Raw genomic sequence first — 22939 nt, 5'->3', positions numbered from 1 at the left:
GTCACTCGTACTCGCGTGGAAATATTTTTTTTTCATTTTCATTATAAATGTTGAACCTCGTGCACTCTGTATTCACGTTCACATCATTGAGTAATTCGGGCCAATTATCTCAAAGGCCCGATACAACACCGAGAGCTTTTTTATACGTTCTCGTTGCCTCGGGTATAATGATGCATCGAGTACTATCGAGATTTCTCCCTCAACTACGCTCCTAACTCGGCTCCCGATAGAGCAAAACCCACAATGCAGTTTCCGAACAGATTCTATATCCAGTTGCAAATTTCGGAAGCGCGAAAACGACCTTATCGCGTGCGTAACTGGTAGCGGGCGAAGCTGCCCCCGGTGCGAAAAGCAAGATACTAAGGGCGAAAGGAGCGAAGAGGAAGGGCAAGACATGTACCGAAGTTCGAAGCACCTGTTACTCTCACTTGCTCCATGCTTTGCTCGACCACCAAGCCAGCTGGTTACCCGACACTCGTACATTAAGTTTATCGTAATTACATCGGGACGCGTACATGCTCTAACTTGGTGCTCTGGCCAGGGTCTTACAAGCTCTCACGTACGTGAAAACACTGATTTACACACTCAATTTATGGCTTTATGTTGGGAACACCCTACACTAAAGTATAGAGCTATCTGATCCTCGAATTTCGATTTTTTCTAAAAAAACTCACAATTAAGCTTCGCGCGCAGGTGAATCCAAGATGAAGTTTCGTTCTTCATCAACAGCAATTTTCATTTATATCTGGATTTCGACATTTTTTCGTGTAGAAACGATCGTCTCTTTCGAAAACTTCGAGAAAATTCATTGTCAAAGTAATAACCGATGACGATTATTTTCTACTTTGTCGCCAAGCATTTGTCTTATAGTCAACACTGCTAATAACTTTGTCATGCGTTCTTCAGGGATGAGATTGATAAAGAAAATAAAATTCGCTTGTCCACGAACGCGATGCGAGCTTCAATACGGTGGGGATCGAATATTCAAAAATCGAATCACGTAAAGCAATATCGTTGTTGTTCGGTAAATTCGTCGTGTATACGTTATGGCTCGAACATTTATCTTCGATAGTAATTTTTCTTTGTGGAGCTAAGAAACTCGGTAGGAGAGTAAAGATCGCGGAGAGTTGTCGGTTTTCGCAGAATAAGAGGAGCAAGAGGAAAGAAAAGCCGTGGACAGGATGAGTGAGAGCCTCTGTCGTCGTAAACGTCGATTCCCGTAGTAGAAAGAAATCGTCGCATTCAACGAGAGTCCGTGAATTTTCCTCTCGTCGTTGTTCGCGAGATATTCGTGGCTGGTGGGATAAAGAAGGACGGATGGTAAGTGAAGTATCGAGCGAACGGTAAACTAGAGAAAATGGTGAAGTTTGCCACTGGCCGGAAGCGTGGTGTTTCGTCGCCTCGCCAATGGCGCGAAAGAAGCTCCGATCGTAGTAGTGGGTAGAAGAATATATATTGGCACATGTACGTAATTGTGGCCATTTGTCGACCGTTAGAAAAAGAGATGGGAAGAGGAAAAGAGAAGGGAGCATCGGTCAAGACAAAAAAGAAGAAAATACCTAAGAAAGGGGAAGAAAAGAGACAGGAACCGAGGGCAAGGGCCGAGTCTGATAGTGGAAGAGAGGAAGAAAAGAAGCGGAAAGTAAACGGATTGCTTGGTTGTAAAGACGATAGTGGAAAGTAGAGAAAGTATAGAGAACGAAATGTCAGGGTGTCACGAGGCTTGGGCATCTCACACGAGGAGTGAGAGAGCCAGGGTGGTGGCTGAATTCGCAATGCATCACCGGATTGCGTGCACGACATATATCTCCGGCTAATAGCAAAAGAACATCGGTCGGAAAGAGCTTGCGAGTCAAGGGTAAGGGAGAGTAACGTCTGTCGTCTGGCTCGACTGCGCTTTGCGCTATCTTAGCTGTACCAAAATCGCGTCGGCACTCAAAGCTCTTGCCACTGGTGTACTTACTTCCGGTGTCAAGTTGATCTATGTACTGTGCACTTCGTGTATGCCCGATTATTCTACGGTCTTCCTTTGCTACCGTCTTTCCTGCTACACTGTTTCAAGCATTCGGCATTCCACGTACCGAGATTAGTCAGACCTTGAACTCACCATCCAAGTTTCGGAGGCTTGATTCGGCCGATCATACTAATCCGGCTGGATAGCGCGAGTTTCACTAGGTTTTTTTAGTCCTTTCTCATATTATTTGGTATGCTACGAAAATACGATTCTCATGTCACTTTCACTCTCCGCATGCACTAAACAGCCTTCCGTTCTGAATAATCATAGAGAAAAATATTGTAAATTCCCTTCGCCGAAGCGTCGGGATGCTGTGTCAAAACCGTTGGATTTTCATTCATTTTTCCGCTCTACTGTATCCGAGTATTCAAATGCCTTGGTTCTATATTAGCACTGGAGTGAGACCGAGCTATCAAGGACCTACGAGAGAAATGAATGAGAAGAAAGTGAGAATTCACTATTCTCTTTTCTACCTCGTCGACGACGAATAATTCGAGATTCATCGAGGTTCACTCAAGCGAACAGCTTGTAATTCTCTTCTACCTTTATATCAGCTTCAGTTTATTCCAGTCTGATTGAGTCTCGAGGCCCCGACAATCACTGTCATCCTGCAAGCTACTCGCGGGATGTCATTTTATTTCATCACGCTTTTTTCATTCGTGCGCAGACCTTTTGAAAAGAAGATTCGTGATAAAGTTAAAAAAAATATAAATCTTCGAAATATTAGTTTCCTGGACAAGACGTAAAATTCGTCACGTTGTGTTGTTTCAACATCAGTGAACATCGCTGCTGAGAATCCTCTAAGTAAAAATATCTGAAAATCCTTTGCTTGTCAGAGCCACTGACAAGTAATGGACGACTCGAAGATTCGATAAATCGCAAATTAAATTTGCTAATGTTGTGCTTGAATAAAGTGTAGGAAATCCGAAGACGAGGGTCGAAAGATGTTGAAAAAGTAATCCGTATTGAGGAAAAAACATGGTCACGATACCCCTGACATTGTCAATAATTCACTCACTTCGAAGAAGGAGAAGAACGGAACAGCAAGAATAACTTCGTCTACTTTATCCCACGCTCGTTTCCATTACTGATAACTCAACTTTTACTCTAAATAACCCTCCGCCGTTGTTTCCCATTTATATATTGTTTTTTTGTCCTCCAAGATATATTCAAGTTCGTTTGTTTCCCTCCCATTTTATTTCGATCGTTCTCAAGTGATACGAAAATAAGTGTACTCTTCGGTTACAAATTTGTCGGATTATCGAATGGGGGCAGAGGCGTGTGATTTATTTCTCCCTGATCGTCCGAAAGTCTTCGATTCGAAGCAAAATCGAGTCTGGATATATAAGGTTTATTCGGCAGATTTTCCGAGATTTCCAAGCACCCCGCCGTAGCTACAGAACAACATCTGGTAGTCCCCATCTACTGTTACCCGCTCGTTTATACGTAATTCATGAGACAAGGGACCACGGTTATGTTGTAGTGTGGTTGGATTGTACGAGGTGTACGATAGCCGCGTCTCAAAAAAGTCTCGCCATCATGACGCCCTCAATCCTTATCACATCCTTTTTTCTTTTGCGTATCTTTCAAACGATAAGAATTGTTGCTACTCACAGTTATTCCCGGGACACAAATTCATTTCTCATTCATACTTATTAATCCCGTTTTTATGTGAATGTTCAGATATTCCGAGATTCGATCTTGAGGTCAAAGGTAAATAACGCATTGCACTTTTCTACGAAACAAACTCCTGGATCATCGAAAGAATTGGGGTCAATTGATTAAAAATTGCATCCAGAGAACGTGAAATATTTTCGTCCAAATTTACGATGACAGGAGTAAACATTTTGACAGACAATAATAAAAGCTTTTAAATTGATTATTTTCAGTGTTCTATTTCAAATCGATCTTCATTCGCATTTAAAGCCACTCAATCTTTTATAAATTTTTCGATAGTTGGTTATTCTTCGTGAAAATTGTCGTTTCAAAATCGTTCGCTTTCCAGAAAGGTTTTTGCTCAGATTAATCGCGTATATGCCCTCGTGATCGTTCTTCCTCTTTCTTTCACCGTCTCTCTTGAATTCCCCAAGGGCCTGTCTATCCACTCGGAATCGTGGAAAATTCTATTGACAAATATGAAGGATGATCTCAGAATAGAATAGAAGAATGATAGCCGGAGTTGTGGTGTCAGTTGAAAAGATAGATTGGAATCGTGATGTGTCCAAGAACAAAAATCATTTGGATTCGATCATCGTCTATTTTCCTATAAGAAGTTCAGAAAAGTATTAAAGTTAGATAGAATGTGGGATGCATTGATATGGAACAACCGACAGATATCATCGCAATAAAACACGCAGCATGCTTTGAATTAAAAAATTATAAACAAATGAAATCTCTTGGATTTCTTTGCTATGCATTTTCCCACCATCGACGGTATCAAAATGACGCATATATTGAATGTATCCTTTCACGCACAATGGCGTATTCGATTCACAACACCATGAAGCGATCAGGCGCTTAAAATGTGTCCCGATGCTTCCAGTGCAACGCTGCCCGTTGTGGCTTTTTTTTCGGAACATTCACCAACATTCGCCAACTCTGAGCCACTCCTGGCCGATTATGAATATTTTCTAGGAAAGTGCGTAGTTTCCTCAACGATTCGAATGGTTAATTCTAACGAATACAGAAAAACATAATATAAGCAAGCGGACGAGTATCAGTGTTAAAAATAAAGCGGTTTTCTCGATGCAAGCAATGAAGAAGCAGAAATAATATTATTTGAAAAATTCAGAAATAAAGAGCGATGACTCGATCGAATGTTTGCGATGTAATATTACAGATTCTATTTCTCCCTGACTGTTATACGCTCTCTGTACAGAATCGTTTTCATTTTCATCGCAGATACATGTATCAAGAGCCCAGGCAGTAGCTCTGTGTAGACAGAACGTGTGTTGGGAAGCAATATCTGATATAGCACGAAGTCGATCAATACAACGCGAATCTTAAGATGAAGCCTCATTTCAAACGTAACTAAAAGACCGCTGTAAATGCGTGTTCTATTCTTGGATGAAGAACGTGTTTTACCGAGTCATGTCCTAATCGAATATTTTCCATTACGCGTTTGAGATGCGGAACGAGTCGTTTTAAAAAATTCGCCAATGCGAATAATGAAATCGGCAGAATAAACAAAGATCTTATGAACTTGTAAAAATCGAAGATTGTCGCCGGCGGCATCCGCAGCATTTTTCCATCTCGATTCAGCCGCAATACATGTTTCTTCCACTTCGATTTCGCTCTCTCTTTCCTTCCATTCGTAAATTAGTACACAATCGATTGTTCCATAATTCGTCCCCATTTCTACCTTCGATATTGCATTATTACAGTGCAATAGAGTGCAGTGCACCTCGATTTTTCATAGTCAATTTTCCACACGTTCCAAATGTCGTTCCAACGATTCGTAGCGGTGGCCATATGCAGACAAATTGGTCTCGAATCACGTTGCAGTGGAGCCGCCAATTCGTGTTATTTCCTTCGATATTTTACTTTCAGTCTCAAGCTCGAGGCTTCCTGGTAACGTAATCGTTTCTGAGAGATCGTCAAGACTTTAACTTGTTTACACGACTATTATGTGATGTGTGCAAGTAAATGTTGTCTCTCAGCCTGATACAAAGTACTTAAACGGTTCGTTTCATACTCTTCTTTTCTAGTTTTCCTTATGATGAAGTTAACTGACATAGGATGTTGCACTGTGCATTACATGATCGCGTGACTCTAAACTGCAAAACAAATTCTAGCGCGCGCTCAGTCATCATCTGCACGTCAACGATTCATTCACAGAGCCTCCAGACACACATGACGCTACGATTTTCATACTTTATTTTCAATCTATCACATTCCGTCTTGATCCATTACAGCATTGATAGCACTGTCACGAGAAAATGTAATCTGTATATCAACTTACAGATTTCGTAACATGCGAATACGTGCTGATGAGTTATTTGCTGGGTTATTTGCAAATTAACATCAATTACAAAAACACCATTTTGATGGGTGAACCGTTCACCGTAGTTCGATAATGGCGTCCGTTTTCCATTGAGCCAAATGTTATTTCATAGTTGGTTGTCTTTTCGACGCTTGCTAAGAACTTTAGTAGCGCGGTCCGTTTATTATTTATTCACTATCGATCATTTTTAATCGATAATTTCCAATGTTTTATTTTTTTTCATTAAATATAAATACTTAATGGTTGAGTGATCTTGGAACTTAGCTCTCTATATACGATTATATGATGAAATATATATAGGGAAGATGATTTTTAATGGATTTGCACCCTCGACTTGATCTGAACCGAGAGGGCGGATAAATCCGAATCAATGGTCCGGAGATAGTCCCGATTATATTTTTCGGGAGGGGTACAGATACTTTTTCACACGACAGAAGCCTTCAATGTGATAAGAAAGGGGAGAAAATACTCTTGGGAAAACTTTCGTTCTTCGTACCTCGGATGACGGTGGATCATTCATATAAAATATTTCCTGTCGGGAAACTCGTCTGCGGGGATGGTCGAGGATTGAAAAATATCGATACTGATTTTATTTCATGCACAATTCTTCGGGTCCGAGAGTTTTCTCAACGATTCGAATGAAGAGGGTTACAGAATTGAGCGCCATTTTCTTTGATGCAACGAGAATGAATTTGAAAAACGACTCGAAAGTACACATGGAATAAAAAAACGAATTCTAATACTTTAAGAGTTTGATTATTCTAGTGGCGCAGGAAAAACGAAATTTCTCATTTTTTCGTATGGACATTGAGATTAATCAGGACGCGAATTGTACTTAGCACAATTGCACGTAACTCAAAGGTATATTGTACTACGCCAATGAGTTCCACCGCCCGGACTCGTTGCAATGCGCTTTTTTATCTCCATTCTTTTGAGAACACACGCGAGAACGTGTGAGCCGTAGGAACAGCACGATGGCGAACACGCGATCTACGGCTTTATGCTCTTCTGTTGCACTTATGCATCTCTTCATGCCTCTGTTGGTCGGGGCTGTATTTATAGATTGTATTCAGCACGATACTCCCTACGTATATATACCTAGAAGCGTATATCAGCATGGTACACCATCAGAAACGTGTACGAGTAACGAACGAGACGCATTTGCATTACAACAGTTCGTAGAACGAAGGTGACAGTTTATGGTGCCACGCCTTTGGTACCCGCGATTAGTAAATGAGATAATCAAGAAATTCCGATGAGCGTAGTTGGTGTTTATATTTTTTATCGCTCCTCTCTCTGCGATATTCTTATTATTATCGTTATTCAGGTCTCGCGCATTGACGCTCGGAAGCGCGTTCTATTCTGCTCTTTCCAACATTCGCCGAACTTTGCTTTGCCCATTTTCGTTTAACATTATTGCAGTTTGCAGAGGCAAGACTGAATTTTAAAAAAATTTCCTCCTTACCTATTTCTCATGAGCTCTTTACCGCGAGGATATTCCCGCATAAAATATTATAATGTTGCACAAATTGAATGAAAATACATTTTTTTCTCTTCCGTTCGCTGATTACAGATCTGCCAATTACGCAAACTCAACGAAGGAGTGCGAGCTCTCTGACATGGATAGATTGACCATTGCCGGCTCGAATGCTTTCCAGACATCGAAAGGCTTCGACTACCTTGAGAATCATTGCGTCGACGAACCCGTGAAGCTTTGCGAGTTCAAGAAACTCTCGGGTCGTATTCTTAAGACGGTTGACTCGGTTTATCAGGACGTCGGTACATCCGAGGAGTGCCGCGAGCTCTGTCTCAACTCTCCTTTCCGCTGTCACTCTTACGATTACGGTGATACCGGTGACATGGTATGCCGTCTCAGCCATCACGCGCGAGCTACTCTTTCCGATATTCAGGCAAGTTTTCAATACCTTACGCTCAATTTTTTTATATAGACGTAGTATGGAAGTATCCACATAAAAGAAAACTCCCCATTGGTCGCGAGAGTCCATTTGAAATAATATTTTTTGTGAAGAAAATTCTTATATTTTCCAGATTATTTTTTTCGACCGTTCGTTTGAAAAAATCTCCAACAATCGTGAAAACTAATAGCAAGAAAACACTTTGCAATGATAACACGGCATGAGCGTGTTGAACACAAAATTATAATCGACTCCGTGCTAACATCCACTGCAAAAGGAATCTCTCGTGGCAAAAAAGAACAAGGCCGTTGCTCTTATAGTGGAAAATGTAGAAAATTTTAACCGTTGCGAAAACCTACGCGAATTTTTCTATGCACGAATACAAACGCAAGAGTTCGGAATTTCAAAAGCCCTAGAGTATGTGCCATCGCGTAAAAAGAAGGAAAAAGAATTTGGTACGAGAGGAAAAAACCCATTCTCACCAACCTGTTGAAGCTGAACCGTGATGCTGTCACTCTGTCGCTTGTCCCGTTACAAGTTGCAAACGTGTTTTCCTCGTGGACCGAAATACTCCGACGCAAAAACTAACGTCACACGTTGATAGATTTAGTGTACTTAACATTTTTAAAGAGAACGGAGTTGGCGGAAATCGAATTTAGAACGTTTATTGCGATTAAGGTCGAATATAATATTTGAAAATCTCCTCCGCAGCAATAAATGAATAAAAATTCATCATGAATTATATTTACCGGGAGAGACATGTCCGCAAATTTATACTCAATGGAGAGTGATGACGCTGAAGTTTGCAACGTTGGAGTCCAACAAAATGATATAAAAAAAAACCCTCCAATAATTCCAGTAATTTTCCAATTTCGTTCCCTGCTGAATTTGCAATTCATAGTTTTTTAAACTGTACCGATATTTTTCGTGAAATAAAAGATTGGCGAATTACAAATGTTTCTTTTTTTCGTTCTCTCCGTTGGACTCCAACATTGCAAACTTCGGCGTCGTTCGAGAGTAAATTGAGGTGGATAATTAACATTTGAGAATTAATTGCAGGATCCTTATCTCGACGTGCCGGAAGCATCAACGTACGAGCTCAGCTCGTGTTACAATGTAACGATCGATTGTCGCGCTGGTGACATGGTGGCCAGAATTCAAACGAGCAAGCTCTTTAACGGCAAGGTATACGCAAAGGGTTCACCAAACTCGTGTGTCCAGGACGTAAAGGGTGCACTTGAATTCGAGTTACGCATGGCGTATGACGATCTTGAGTGCAACGTGAGACAACAGGGTCTGGGACGTTATCTGAACGACGTTGTTATTCAGCATCATGATACTATAGTGACCAGCTCGGATTTAGGACTCGCAGTAACTTGTCAGTACGATTTGACCAACAAAACCGTTTCTAACGAAGTTGATCTTGGTGTACACGGTGATATTACACCTGCATTGTCTGAAGAAGTGATCGTCGACTCGCCCAACGTCGCTATGAAGATAACGGATCGCAATGGAAACGACGGCGTCCCTTCGGCCGAAGTCGGTGATCCACTCGCCCTCAAATTCGAAATTCTCGATCCGAACAGCCCGTACGAAATATTTGTTCGCGAACTCGTTGCCATGGACGGTGTTGACTCGAGTGAAATTATCCTGATTGATTCTGACGGCTGTCCTACCGATCACGTCATCATGGGACCCCTTTACAAGACTGCATCCTCTCGCAAAGTGAGTATTATCTTTCCTATTTTTATTCTAATGTATCGCCAAGAAAGAGAAAACGAGAATTAATGCTACCGAGATTCAATAATGCATCAAGTACATCAATTATTTAATCGCAATAACAATTTCGTGTGGAGCCCAAATCTCTTGAAATTATTATACTTGATACGTGAAAAAAATGTTGAGTTGGTTTATGAGAACAATCAATGGACAAATGTCATGAAAAAAAAAACGAATTGAGAAATGAACGAGAATGAAAAACAATAACGCTTAATAACAGAAGTTATAGAATAAATGAAACGTAAAGAATATCGATAAAAAATGGAAATGCAGAAACTAAGACAAAGGTTTTCCCATTCAATTAGGCTGGTAAACCTGGTCGATTGAAATCTTCTTATGCTAGTTAGATTGCATCGCGTTTCTTTCGACTCGATTCTTTGTTCAGTTTCATTAAATCGAAGTGGTTCGCGGTAGCTTAAAGTCGAGGAGGATAGTTCATTCCCGCAAATGTCGATATCGAGGCAGGTGTCCTACTCAGTCTGTCGCGAGTTGCGCATACCTGGGGAACTCTCCGGTCGAAATGGAGCGATAGCTACAGCGACAATAGTTGACTCGCGTGGCTCATCGTGAGCCGGGAGCACTCTTCGAAATTGATTTCCCAAGGGGCTAAATATCGCGTCGTTGCGCGAATGCGAGGCCAAAACCCACCGCTTTCTCACTCACGAACCCGCACGCCTATTATCGTATTATCGTTAAGCATAATGGAGACTAGGTGGCAATGGGCTCGTGACCAGAGGATAATGACCTCGCCTCGCGGTTACACCCGTGAGAGATTCTCATCTTCGCCACTTATTCTCACGAAAATATAAACGCAATAAAACTATTATTCGAATCAGGGAATCGGACTATGGAATTTTTACAGACCGCACGAGTACATGAGATTCAATAATTTACAGTTACGACAATGAATATAATGACGTTGTAAATCTATGGAAATTAAATGATGTAATTGTACAGAATGAATTGTACAGAAATGATGTAATTGTACAGAATGTTTTTCAAGTGAACAGACTATTAGAACTAGTTTCCAGTAACATCGTTAAGTATTGGGCCTGTGGTGAATGCAAATTTGCGTACTTTTCAACCATTAAACTGTTTTCATGCCTCATCCAAGTTGAGACTATTCAAAAGCCATTGGTCATGGAAGTTTAGATCCGAAGTAAAGAGAACAGCCTTAATAATTGCATGAAGCCTCACGCCCCAAGGGAAGGTTAAGTATATCTTTGAGAATTGATCTTATAAGAAATGATAATTCGTAGAGTTTTGAATTTTCAAATGTATCATTAGGAAACAATGCTCGAGTTTCGAGGAGCTGAATTTTTAAGCATTTTTGTAACACGCGGTGTATTATGTAGAACAGATTAGGGGTACGAGATTAAGCCACTACTCCAGAACAGCCTGCAACTCTGGTTTTTTTTAATGAGCTTGAAACCCGATGGTAAAATATTTCAAAAGGTAGGAAAGAGAAGAAAACAATATAATGGGAGAGGTGAAAGGCATGTATACATGAGCGAGTCTCGGGTTAATCAATCACGCAGGTAGACGGACTGGAGAGTGAACCTAATCGGAACCTCACGGTTGATACTCAAAGGGAGAGAGTCAATGAGGCTGAGCTCCTGTTATCACATGTGTGGGTGGCCCATGCATTATTTTTTCGAGAACCCAACGATTTACTTAGTCTTTAACGTCGACAACGTAAACGAACACACATCGGAGAACGAGCAACCTTTCATTTCCAGCATAGCATGAAAATACAAAAGAATACAATATCTCCATAGCTCCCCACATGGCCCCAACACAAACTACAAACTGTGGGTGCTGCCATTCAGTGTTTTTTCTCATCCTACGTTTTCCTCCTCTTTTTAATTTCTCTTTTTTTTTCACGTTGGTAAACAAGTATAACCTTTGCTCAAGTGGCTTAGCATCATTATTCATTGAAGGGTTCAGTCGTGGGTAATCAACGGGAAAAAATACATCGTCGAAAAACCTGCAAGGGATAAAAACAAATAGAGGCAGGAGGAAGAATGGAGGATGAAGAAAGATAAACAGCTTTGAACGTGCAGTTGTTAAATACTAATAATCCAACAACTCTATCGAGATATTAACAGTTTCTTATGCAAATACCAGTCGGCGCAGCAGATATTCTATAATGGTTCTATCCCCCTGTTTTTCTCTCAACTTCTTCACTCGAGTTTCATTACAGAAATAATTGTTATAGTAGTAAAACGAAATGGAGTCCCGGTGAAGCCTTAGTTACTCGCGAAAAAGTGTTTGTGAATTAAGTAGAAATAAACAAATGTTTCGAATTCTTCGAGCAAAAGATTTGCATGGTTTCACTCGTTTTGTTAATTCATATAAACAAAAATTGCAACGATTTTTTTTCTCAGTGTATCGTTCACAAAGTCTCGATGTTTTCTCCGGATCCTTGACATGGATCTTTGTATCTCTTCTCAGTATTCAGTCGCAATCGATTGAAGATTTGCAGTTTTCGGATAGTTTTTTCCTTCAGTAGTATGAATAATTTTTTTTCCATTGTTGATCAACGGTATGTGACATTTTTTGTCAGTTCGCGTTGAAACTGAAGCTCCATAATTTTCGTGTTTCTCGTACAAGTAAAATTTGATCTTTTTTCATAAAAATAGTACACTTTTTCATTTAAAATTGACAGAGCTATTAATTTCATTTTTCTTTTATTTACAAATTTTGTTTAGAATGGCATTTATCAACTTCAATCGTCATTTTTCAATTATCATTGCAAGTGGAATTTTATTCCCTACGATTATTAGTACTCGTACGAGTGGATTGTAATTTTGTTTTATGATATATTTAATTTATCATAGACATTAGAATACAATCGTCACGATTGAAAAAAAAAACGTCTGAAGGTAACAATGAACTCATGAGAATTTTGAATGAGTTATTCGTCAAAGAGGCAACTACGCTGTTGAGAATATTCTCATTGCGTAGTTTTGCATATTTTCGTTCCCGTTTAACTCGATCGATTTTGTTGAACGTAATAATATGGAAGAGAGGGTCTATTAGAAAGTTACCGTTAGGAATATACGTGACAAGATTCGCGAAGCGAGTAGTTCGCGAATAGTCGAGTGAAGACAATGAGAGCACTATGAGATGGAAGGGAAAAAGGAAGCAAGCGAAAGAGAAAAAAGTTTGTGTTCCTGGAGCATTCTCCAGAGTATTGGACAAGCGCGGAGCAAAAGCGAGAGATCAGGTGGTGTCAGCTGCAGCAACTTTCCCGGTTACCCGCTTCAAGGAAAGTAATTTACTTGGCGCGCGTTCGGAGAGCGGACGCTGAGTGACTACGAGGATCATCGGGCGACGATCTTAGCGTTGAGGCAAGAGAAGACTTTGCCATACTTGCAATCTCGATCGGCAGGCAAAAATGCGAGTGTGCAAGGTCTGAAAATTAAAAAATATTCAAGCGAATTCTCACAGTGAAATGGTTAAGGAATTCGCCATTTTCGCGAGCCGATATTAGTGTGGGTAAAGTCCTTTTAAAAAAGACTGTTTTTTTTGGGGAACCAACGTCACATAGAAATCCTTTAATCTGTCATCACGAAAGCATAGCAAATTCTCTTCCATCCGGATTGAACAAAATCTTTTTCTATCGCAAAAAAAGCTTTTCGATTCACTTTCATAACTGAATATCTCTCTAGTATATACATCGTTAAAGAGATTATTATTTTCCAAAAGTATCTCACTATTTTCACGTTACACAGCTAAAAAATCAAGAGAAATAAATCGAGCAAGATTTCCGATCGATTTCTAGCTCAGCAATCGAGAGCTCATCGAAATCGAAGGCTCCGATGCCGCTGAGCCTATTTGTCTCGGAAAATATAGTAATCAGCAGATAAACGTTAAATCGTGAGGTCCATATCGTTTCGTTTCATCGCCGCCCAACGTTTCCCTCTAAGATTTTCTAAATCCACAATCTGCTTTGAAAACAAAAAGAAAATCAAATAAAAGAAGAAATTTTTCTCCATCCGAGTAATCTAAGAATCTAGTAAGGCGTTGGCAATTTCTCGGTAACGTTGGAGCGAAAAGCTCGTACGCATATGTGTTTACATAGTTACTCAGGGCGCTTGTATATCACGCAAAACTTCGCGTCTTGATATAAATCCTGATGAAAAGTAGAGCTCTCGAAGGTCCAGATATTCTCTCTCTCTCTCGTGAGGGGTTTTGAAACACGTTGAAAATTATTCCTGCATTCGCTATTGCTGTATTAGATACTACCACGTGAGCGCATCAACCAGCTTGAGGATTATCAGATGAAACGAAACTGCTCTATCCTCTTGAAAGCGCTTACGGGAGGCGGAGACCTCTAATTTCTGCGAGATTGCAAGGATCAATATTTGCATTCTCTATCTCCATCCGTCCAGCCTCACCCCGCCATGACTTCGCAAGCTGTTTACATCTACCCTGCGGAGAAACTAAACTCTCGTGCGTGCTCTCGTCTCTTGAATTTAAACGTGCAAAATATATATATCTAAATAGTATTTCCTCTAGGCATGTGACATCATATTCTCTTAAAAATACAGGAGACGATACTGCCAGAAATATTCTGGTGGGATACGCAATTGCACCGTGTTGCCTCAATTATCTCGGTACAATATCAAATCGAATAATCGAACGATACTTTTTTTATGAACGAAAACTATCATTTTTACGAAGATTTACTGGCTAAGGTTAAAAATCGGATGAGCAAGATTTCCAATTTTCTTCTTCAATTGGCTTTGACGCGTGAAGGACTCTGGAAGACGTATTAATGTCACGATGGAAAGCTATTCCAGTTGGAGAGCCGCTTAAAAAGATCTAAAAGGATGAAAACATTGGATGAAAAGGATGAAAGCATGGAGTCTTTAAGCAAAGTTTCGCAAAATGCAGAACAAAATGGTTGTGAATAGCCATAATAGAATAATTGCTTCCCCTCGATAAACAAGTGAGTAAAAGTGAATTGAAGAAGAAGTACTCTCGATGATTCAAAGTGCTAAGTCCGAAGAGCTAGTAAAGTGCAATAAAGCGAATAGTTGAGAGTCTTACGATTGTACTCTGTACAACGAGGATTATTTGAAGAGTGGCGTTACTCAGATGGTGACTTCGAGGATGACGATAAAACATGTGGTGGCTCGAGCGAGTTATGAGGCAACGGTAGGAGAGGGTTCGATGAAGAGAGAGAGAGGGAGAGGGAGAGAGAGAGTACACAGAGAGGCAACTGAGTTACCAGAGCTAACTGGATAGCTACATTGCAAGCTTAGAGAAAATCGAGACGGTATAATACGCGGGGAGGAAAACGAGCGAGGGCGTACGCGAGTCGATGAAATACGCGCAAGCAGGGTCGTAGGAAACATAAATTCGCTGGTGCGGGCGTTTACCGGAGGTTCACGAGAAACTCGGGTTCCCTCTGGTGGCGGTGATGGTGGTGGTTCGCGAACCCCTCGCTTTTATACCTCCTTCCCTTTGCGCTAACTTGCTCTTCGCTCCAAGGTACCTATACGTACCATCCACCTACCAAAAGCTCTCTACCCCTCTTAGTTTCCCGCGGGGGCGCCGCTCGGGAAGTTGATTTTATTAGCTGACTGGGAAGAGAAACGAGTCCACTTTGGGCTTTGGCGAAACGACGAGAAAAGGGAGATTCTCTTTCTCCCTCTTTTTCTCTTTGGTTTCCATCCCTGCTCCTATTACTGGACTTTGTGCAGAGAGCGTTGGTTGCATGCACATGCAGACCAGCATTATCCATCCAGTCGTTCTATTTTCCCCGTTTTTCTTTACGCTTTTTTATCCCTCTCTCTCTCTCTCTCTCTCTCTCTCTCTCTCTCTCTCTCTCTTTCCAAACCTTCCATCCTTTTTCTCTTCTTTCCACCTCTTCCCCCAGATTCATTTTGTCTGCTCCCGACTGCCGAATTTCTTACGGTTAAACTTTTCGCCGCGAAACACACCACCCTGTATGTCCGTCACGTAGCGAAAAAAGGAATGAGGAGAAGAAGATAGGAAAGAACGTAAGAAGAGGTTGAGTCCGCACTGGCAGTGAGAGGCAGTCGGGGAGGAGCGACGCTATCTTCCCATGTCTCTTTCCACCTCCTGCTCCTCTTCCTCTTCGTCGTCGCTTTAAACGAAATTGGAAACGTTTCTCTCCTCTCACATACACCAAATAGAAACTATAAGCCTGAGACCAAGTGTCTTCTTCGTGGCTTTTGACCCAATCGCGAAACAACGTAAAAATGCTCTACCAGTTTCCAGTTATGAGCGAACCTTTATTATTTTTTTTTTTTGCATGAGTGATACTCTGCTGGAATTAATCAATGTACTAAATATCGATACACTGGAAAATCGTATTACGTTGGAACACGAATATGAACATTTTGCGATTTCCTGACGTAAAGCAACGAAGCCAAAAAACATTTGCGTGTCTCCCATACAATTCAAAGGATTTATCGACTCCAAGAATTTCCCTAGCTTTGCAAACTGAACTTCGACGAATGTAGCCTGAATTCTTACTATTGTTCGCCAAGATAATGATATTGATGGTTCCTTAAGAGCCTGCACTCATCGATGATCCAATGACACTCACGTACGTAGATGAAAATGTGGGGAATTTGCAGCCCCAACAGTTTTCCAGTTTTTTTTTTTTACAAGTAATACAAGTCAAGGCTTTGCAGAGAAAATTACAAGTAGCGAGGACGTCCAAGTAGCAGATACCTCGGATACAGCACGTACGACAAGCTATTTTTACTTTTATACTGGTATGGAAATTGCATGGGAGGACTTTGCGGTCTTCCACTTTGGATCGAAACAATTAGAAATTGCGGATTAAGGTAGAAAAGGAAGCACAGGACGATTATTAAATGTGCATAAATTTAAATTTCGTTACTCCGTTTAATAACTCAAATTGAAGATTGTAGGAAAATGATTAAGACGAAAGTTGTGTGAACTGCCATTCAAAGTTCGTGAAACCTTTGCTCCTCAATCAGCGAGTATGGTCAAGAAAATATAGTCAAATTAGACAAGATTCATTTAGAATTGTGCGGAAAAAAACTTCATTGATATCAGTCTCAGGACGCCGCAACTTTCGGTCTCACAGTTTTCGTTTTCCACGTATAGAGAAGGCCGCGATAACTTGTGCCATGACCAACTCGTTTATGAGTTTATATCGTTTTGATACGATCAGTGGCTTGATAGTCTTGCTGCTGGAAGCTTTTACAACTTTTTACGACAAACATAGCTCGTCGAGAATTCCACGATCGAGCGTGTACAAGCGATGATTGATCGCTCATTCCTCTCGCTTTCCTCGTATAAGGACAGGCTCATGTTAACGTGACGATCCTTCATCGTCACGAAGAGCGTCTCCAACAAACAAAAACTCGCTTGTCAAGTAGAAGCGGAAAATCCCATAAAGTTAAGTTTCACGCATTTCCCCTTTCCTCAAATGCTAATTATGCTCGAGTGCTCGAATGACAGGGAATCAAAACTTTAAAAATATATTCCTGTTCAGACCTTTTGTAGTTGTATAGTAAGGCAGAATTGCTGGATCCGGAAAAAAGCGTATGCGCAGTCTAGAAAGAGTGCAATACGAATGTGATTTCTCATAAAATTCCGATATTCGAAAACGCAGAATAGCGTACATAATATTGCTCATCATGCTTAGTAGCTTCCATAAATTTCTCCATGAGATACCAGAAATATTTACTGTTTATGCTCATTCAACGACTTTCGTACGCTAATCATAAAATAATTCGAATACGAAATGCAAGTTTATCGTTTTCCTAGTTTCCGCAAGCGCTCGCTCTCATTTCTGACAACTAATTAGCAGCACAGCATACGCGCTTGGAGAAAAGTAAACAACTTTATGCGAGTGCAGCGTTTAATAGTATTACAAGGATTTTTAAACAGTTTTCTCCCAGGATTTCCTGTTGTATACTTTATGCTTCAACAAATATACCAGATAAAATATCTCTCGAAATAAGCTATCGAAGGAATTCGACATTCGATTGATTCACGTGCATATTAGTTGAAAATACGAATTTTCTTTTTTAATCGGTGCCTTTCATGAAAAGTTGTTGCACGAGTGAAACGATGACCTTCGAAAACTTATTAAATTGTTATCGAACACAATGGAATGATGGAGAACTCGTTAATTATTTTGCAGATACTTTTGTCACATTTCGATGCCTTCAAGTTCCCAAGTTCCGAAGTCGTGCAATTCCGTGCGCTAGTGACTCCGTGTATGCCTTCTTGCGAGCCTGTTCAATGTGACCAAGAGGAGTCAACGGGTGAGCTACGTTCGGTGATAAGTTACGGTCGCCGGAAGCGGCGTTCGACGTCGCAGACCCGGGAGGACCTCCTTCTGGTGCAATCGATTCAGATTACTGACAAATTTGGTTTCGAGAGGGATGGAAAAATGAGCAATCGTACGGCGATCGCCAAGGACACGAGTTTTATGGAAAACGAGGATCTCGCATCGGTGGTTTCGGGAATGTGCGTTAACATGGGTGAGGCAATAATAGCAGGAACGTTGTTCCTCGTAGCGCAGATAATTGTGATAGCGGCGTGGACTTTTACCTGGCAGCGTCGTAGACAAATATTGAAGCATCAGGAAGCACTCTCGGTTTCGGTATCGGTACCCGGTATGCATAATTCCAGTGGAATGCCTGGACGTGCCGATAGCCTTTGCAAATTGTACGACGCTGGTTATTCGCGCCGTTTTTAACGAGCCTTTATAAAGCCTACCACCGTAAGCGAGGGGAGAAAGAAAGTAGCGCGATCAGGACATGCCTTAATTCGCATGTTCTATCCAGTCTGTCCTTTCTTTTTCTTTCTTTTTTTTTTCAATCTCGTGTTGACGCGCGCGCTTATAACAATATTGCCCCACTACTCCGTCCACCACAATTTCATTATTTTTTTTTCTCATATATTCTCGCTTGTATCCAACTTGTCATGTTGTTTTAGTGATTCGATTATATTCGAGGACGCGCTCACCGCGATTTTCATCCGCGAACGCATGCTTATTATGACGACCAACCAATCGTGTTTCGCCCAATCCCATAAAATTATGCTGCTTGCGCGTCATCGACGAATAATAAGCGCACTGGCGTTACCTCTCTCTACCCTCTTTCTCTATTTCAATAATACGTACACATTATATCGAGAGAAACGGATGCACGGTGGTGACCCGGTCCACTCGATATCGAGATGAGATTAAGGGGCTGCAAAACTCGGAATCTCCGATGTCCTCGATGGTATTTTCATTATTATTTCTTTATGAATAAAAAGAAATAAACTCGTGCTGCTCTGTAAGAGGCAGTCGCTCCGATCGATCGTTCGACATCGACCGCAAGTTTGCGCTCGTTCGAGTGAACTCGATTCACTTTCGATCGGAGCTTCGACATAAGTTATCGATTTTTCTCTACTTTATCCCCCTCCCCCCTCTTTCGATATTATTCTTTTATAACCGTGCAATTTCATTAGTATCTCGCGTTAGTCATCAAATTACGGGAAGGCATCTTTCCGCTTCGTAGTTTCGTGCGCTCGGGGGACTCGGACGCGATGGAGCGTGCAGTTGAGCAAAATTCTCAGCGATCCAGCAACAAGTTTGGAGCGTCGCTGCCACCGGATATAATTAAAAACGTTTGACGCTGGAAAAAAGAGGAAGATAAGCAAACCGAAGGGAGCGGGAGCGAAGAGCGCGCGCGCGTCTCCAAAAGTATGCTCGTTCGGAAGACCGTACTTTGTCGTTTAACGCGGTGTCCTATCTGTTCGCCGACCTACATACTTAACGATTTTTCTTTCTTCCCCAAAATTCCGGTCTCACGGAATAAAGATGGAATCGTCAGAATCACAATTATCTATTGCCCTCGACTCAGAATTTACGTTACAAAAAAAAACAATTCGATGAAAATAATACTGCAGCGTTAGCACTCGTCTCGATAAAGGAAACACCAGACGGTTGTTATACCGAAATTTTGCCTCGTCCCTGCCTACATTTTTCATTGTTTTAAACTTCTTTAATGAGCCTAAAGAAAACTGTGAATCTATGTGATCGTGCGTAGTTCGAATGATTGGTAAACTATCCAGAGACGCTCTTTAGAAAATGCAGATAAATCATGAACGATATGATAATACGCCAAGTGGCACGTACACACACGCCCACACACCGATACACGTTTATATATATATATACGCCGGATAAACATGGAAATTTACCTCGGGCTGGAAAACGTGGCTCCCTGAAGATTCACGCGAGATCGAGCGATAAATGTTTCCATGCCGCTCCTCTCAGCCCACAATCTATGTTCTCTCTCCCTCTCTCTCTCTCTCTCTCTCTCTATATATATATGTGTGTGTGTGTGTGTGTGTGCCTTTTCTCGCGCTCACGAAACGGCCCATTACCCGCGAGCTTTTCTCCGCTTTATCGAGCTTCGCATAGAGCCGTTTCAAAATGGCCTTTGCTTGTGCAACTCACTTCGAACTCGTTCGCGTTTCTGAGAGAAAAAAAATACTAAAGTAAAAGAATCGAGTCGAGTTGCGTAATCCACAACTGATTCTACCCCCTTTCGTTGTTCCAGCCCGCCATCGATTTCGTATTTTCGCGAAAAGGTTTTTTTTGTAGAACGATTTTTATTCGGTAACGACTTGGTAACAAAAAGTGAAGCAAAATAGTTTGAAAGACGAAATCAGTTGAACTTTCGAACCCGCGTAAATACGGATGTTTCATTTCAATAGAAACGAGAGAGTTAAAACCGTGTAGATGGAAACACAAACGAGCGATTGTTGTGTTTCGTTCAATAGTGAAAATGCCTCAATCAGATTACTAAACGATGAAAATAACAATTTTTTTCGACCTTCCTATGTCCGCTGCTGGTTTTATCCGCATTTCAAACCGTTTTTATCGTTTCTACTAAAACTTTATTGTTTTCGAAATTGTGGCTCGGCTCAGAGGTGACGAGAAAACGATCAAACGATCCCGAGAGAGTGCGGAGGACAACAGAGACGAATGTACATTTGCCCTGTAGGATGGATTCTAATTAGCATTGGGAATCGAGCGTGATTATGCAGATGCTTCACAGAGCGAGATATTAGTGAGTGGGAGAGGGAAACTGAGGGGCAAGGAGGAAGGGGTGAATGCTTACCAAACCGCGATTCCAACAGTCAACAGGGTTGCTTCCAGGGGCAGGAGGGACTACGGCATATTGTAGGTGAACGGAGGAGAGGGAGATGATCAAGGCATTCGCCGCCTCGTAAAGGGGTTGGTGGTAGGTTAATTGCCTCTTGTGGCGCGTCTCGTATACCCAAGAGGATGAGTGCGATGGAGTAAGTGAGTTAAGCAACGTTGGCTCTGGTGGGAATGCTACTCCGCAGTATTCGCCTTTAGGTAAATCTTCAACTTGTGTCGATGTATTCGAAGCGGATCCCTCCTGATGCTCTCTTACTTCTTCGATCTTCGTATACAAAGATATTTCCTATTCTAATCTGTACGTGAACAGCAGCTCAATGCTTGAGCCTAAGCTGTCTATGAGAATTGGCTGGCTAAATTCTTACGAGAAATCTCTGCGTCGCTATATTCTCAGCTGCACTCTTCGCGTTACGTTAATTGGTTGTGCGACAACGGATCGACAGCGTCGATAAGAAATTATTCGGGCAGCAATCTCTGTGCCATGATGTTCCGAGTGATCAATTTGGCTGGAGTAGCTTTGAGACGTCCTCTTTGTTGATTAAAATGTCATTAACGAAGCAGCGAAGCAAAAAATTGATAGAGACATTTCTCCTGAGAATTTCGCCGTGTATTCTCTTCATGGATCGTACACGCCCAACTTTTTGAACACTGTGTACATTCGACATTAACACACGAATATATATCTTCACGCAACATCCGCTCGATATCTAATCCTCGAATCACATCTTAACCTTTGCCTCCAGCCGATCTCGAAACTCTGCGCGACCATCACAGCTAATTTGCATCGCGACAATGTCCTCCGGCCTTTCCACCTGCTCTGTAGGGTCTCGTTTATTAACCCCATCCATCCGAGGGGGAATCTTGGCTGTGAAGAATCGAGATGACTTAATAAATTATCATCTGAACTTGACAGTTTGATTTATCATCGTTTCGTTATTGCGGAACGAAATTTCAAAAAAAAAAAAAAAAAAAAAAAATACTGTCAAAAACTCTGATACGTGTACGAAAGTTGTCTTTCCCGTTTTTTCTTTCTTCATTAGTTTTTAACGAATACCATTCATTGTCAGAGGTTAGTTATGATTCTGATGGTTCCACCATAAATGCGAGTTCATATTTTTTCAAGCTTCTTTACCCCGTCAAATAAAAAACACAACGAAAAAAAGATGGTGCTCATTAGCAATCGATGACAATAGTTTAAAAAGTTTTCTCGACGCGCGATTCTTAATCATCAACTTAACGCGTTAATATAAGCGAGAAAATAATCTCATCCTTAATTTACCGTTAACACTGAGGTATACAATAAGAAATTAAAAAAAAAAAAAAAAAAAAAAAAAAAAAACATTGCTTATGGTGCGTGGGTAGAAATTCAATTATACACAAGTTCGACATTAATGCGGAGCCGACTGCCCGCATGAACAGTGCGATACAAGTACTCAGCGTTTACCGCGGCACTTACGGCTCATGCATAAATGCATGTGAAAGAAAAAAACGAACAAGTACCGCAAACGTTTGTAAACGGGAATGCTTCCTGTGTCTTTTGATTATGTTTAGAATTGTTTTTTTTTTCATTTTTTTTTTTTTTTTTTTTTTTTTTTTTTCATGAAACGCCAGTGTTCACGTACTATAATGATGCTCAAGAAAATTAGGGTCGCGTGACAAGACTCCAATAGAAAAAAAAACGTTTTGTTAATTTCTACAAAGTAAGCGAGCGTTTAGATCGAAAAGAAACGAGATGAACGTTACGACGTGTCATCTCGAATAGTTTTATATTTTAGAAAAATAATATTTCCTTCGAATGATCAACGTGAATTTGTAACGGAGACACCAGCTCCGTGGTTGCTAACACGACAATATTTCTAAAGTGTTCTTTCTTATCGCACTCTTTTGTTTTGAAAGACAAAAAATGATCGAAACGTCAGCAGCAAACAAGTTTAAGGATCAAATGCGTAAACGACGAATTTTCTGGAATTAGGATAATATTATTGTCTCCACGCTTTTTTGAGTGCTTATCCTAATGGAAAAAAAATTGAAAGGAGCTGACT

The 22939-nt window shown here is 41.0% G+C and overlaps 2 protein-coding genes across 2 annotated transcripts in view; one reads left to right on the top strand and one right to left on the bottom strand.

The window, feature by feature from the left end:
* The window catches only part of LOC122407071 (uncharacterized), a 77242-nt gene extending 58808 nt beyond the window's left edge, over positions 1–18434 (top strand). The window contains exons 4-6 of the mRNA XM_043413052.1: positions 7591–7927; positions 8993–9658; positions 17874–18434. Coding sequence (XP_043268987.1) covers positions 7591–7927; positions 8993–9658; positions 17874–18434 — 1564 coding nt within the window. The remainder of the gene's footprint in view (positions 1–7590; positions 7928–8992; positions 9659–17873) is intronic.
* Positions 1–22939, bottom strand: part of Atg16 (Autophagy-related 16) — a 418555-nt gene that overhangs the window by 242812 nt on the left and 152804 nt on the right. The gene's annotated exons all lie outside the window — the stretch shown is intronic.

The sequence above is a fragment of the Venturia canescens genome, chromosome 1, assembly GCF_019457755.1.
Source record: "Venturia canescens isolate UGA chromosome 1, ASM1945775v1, whole genome shotgun sequence".
Lineage (NCBI taxonomy): Eukaryota > Metazoa > Arthropoda > Insecta > Hymenoptera > Ichneumonidae > Venturia > Venturia canescens.
This window is presented reverse-complemented; position numbering and strand designations above follow the sequence as displayed.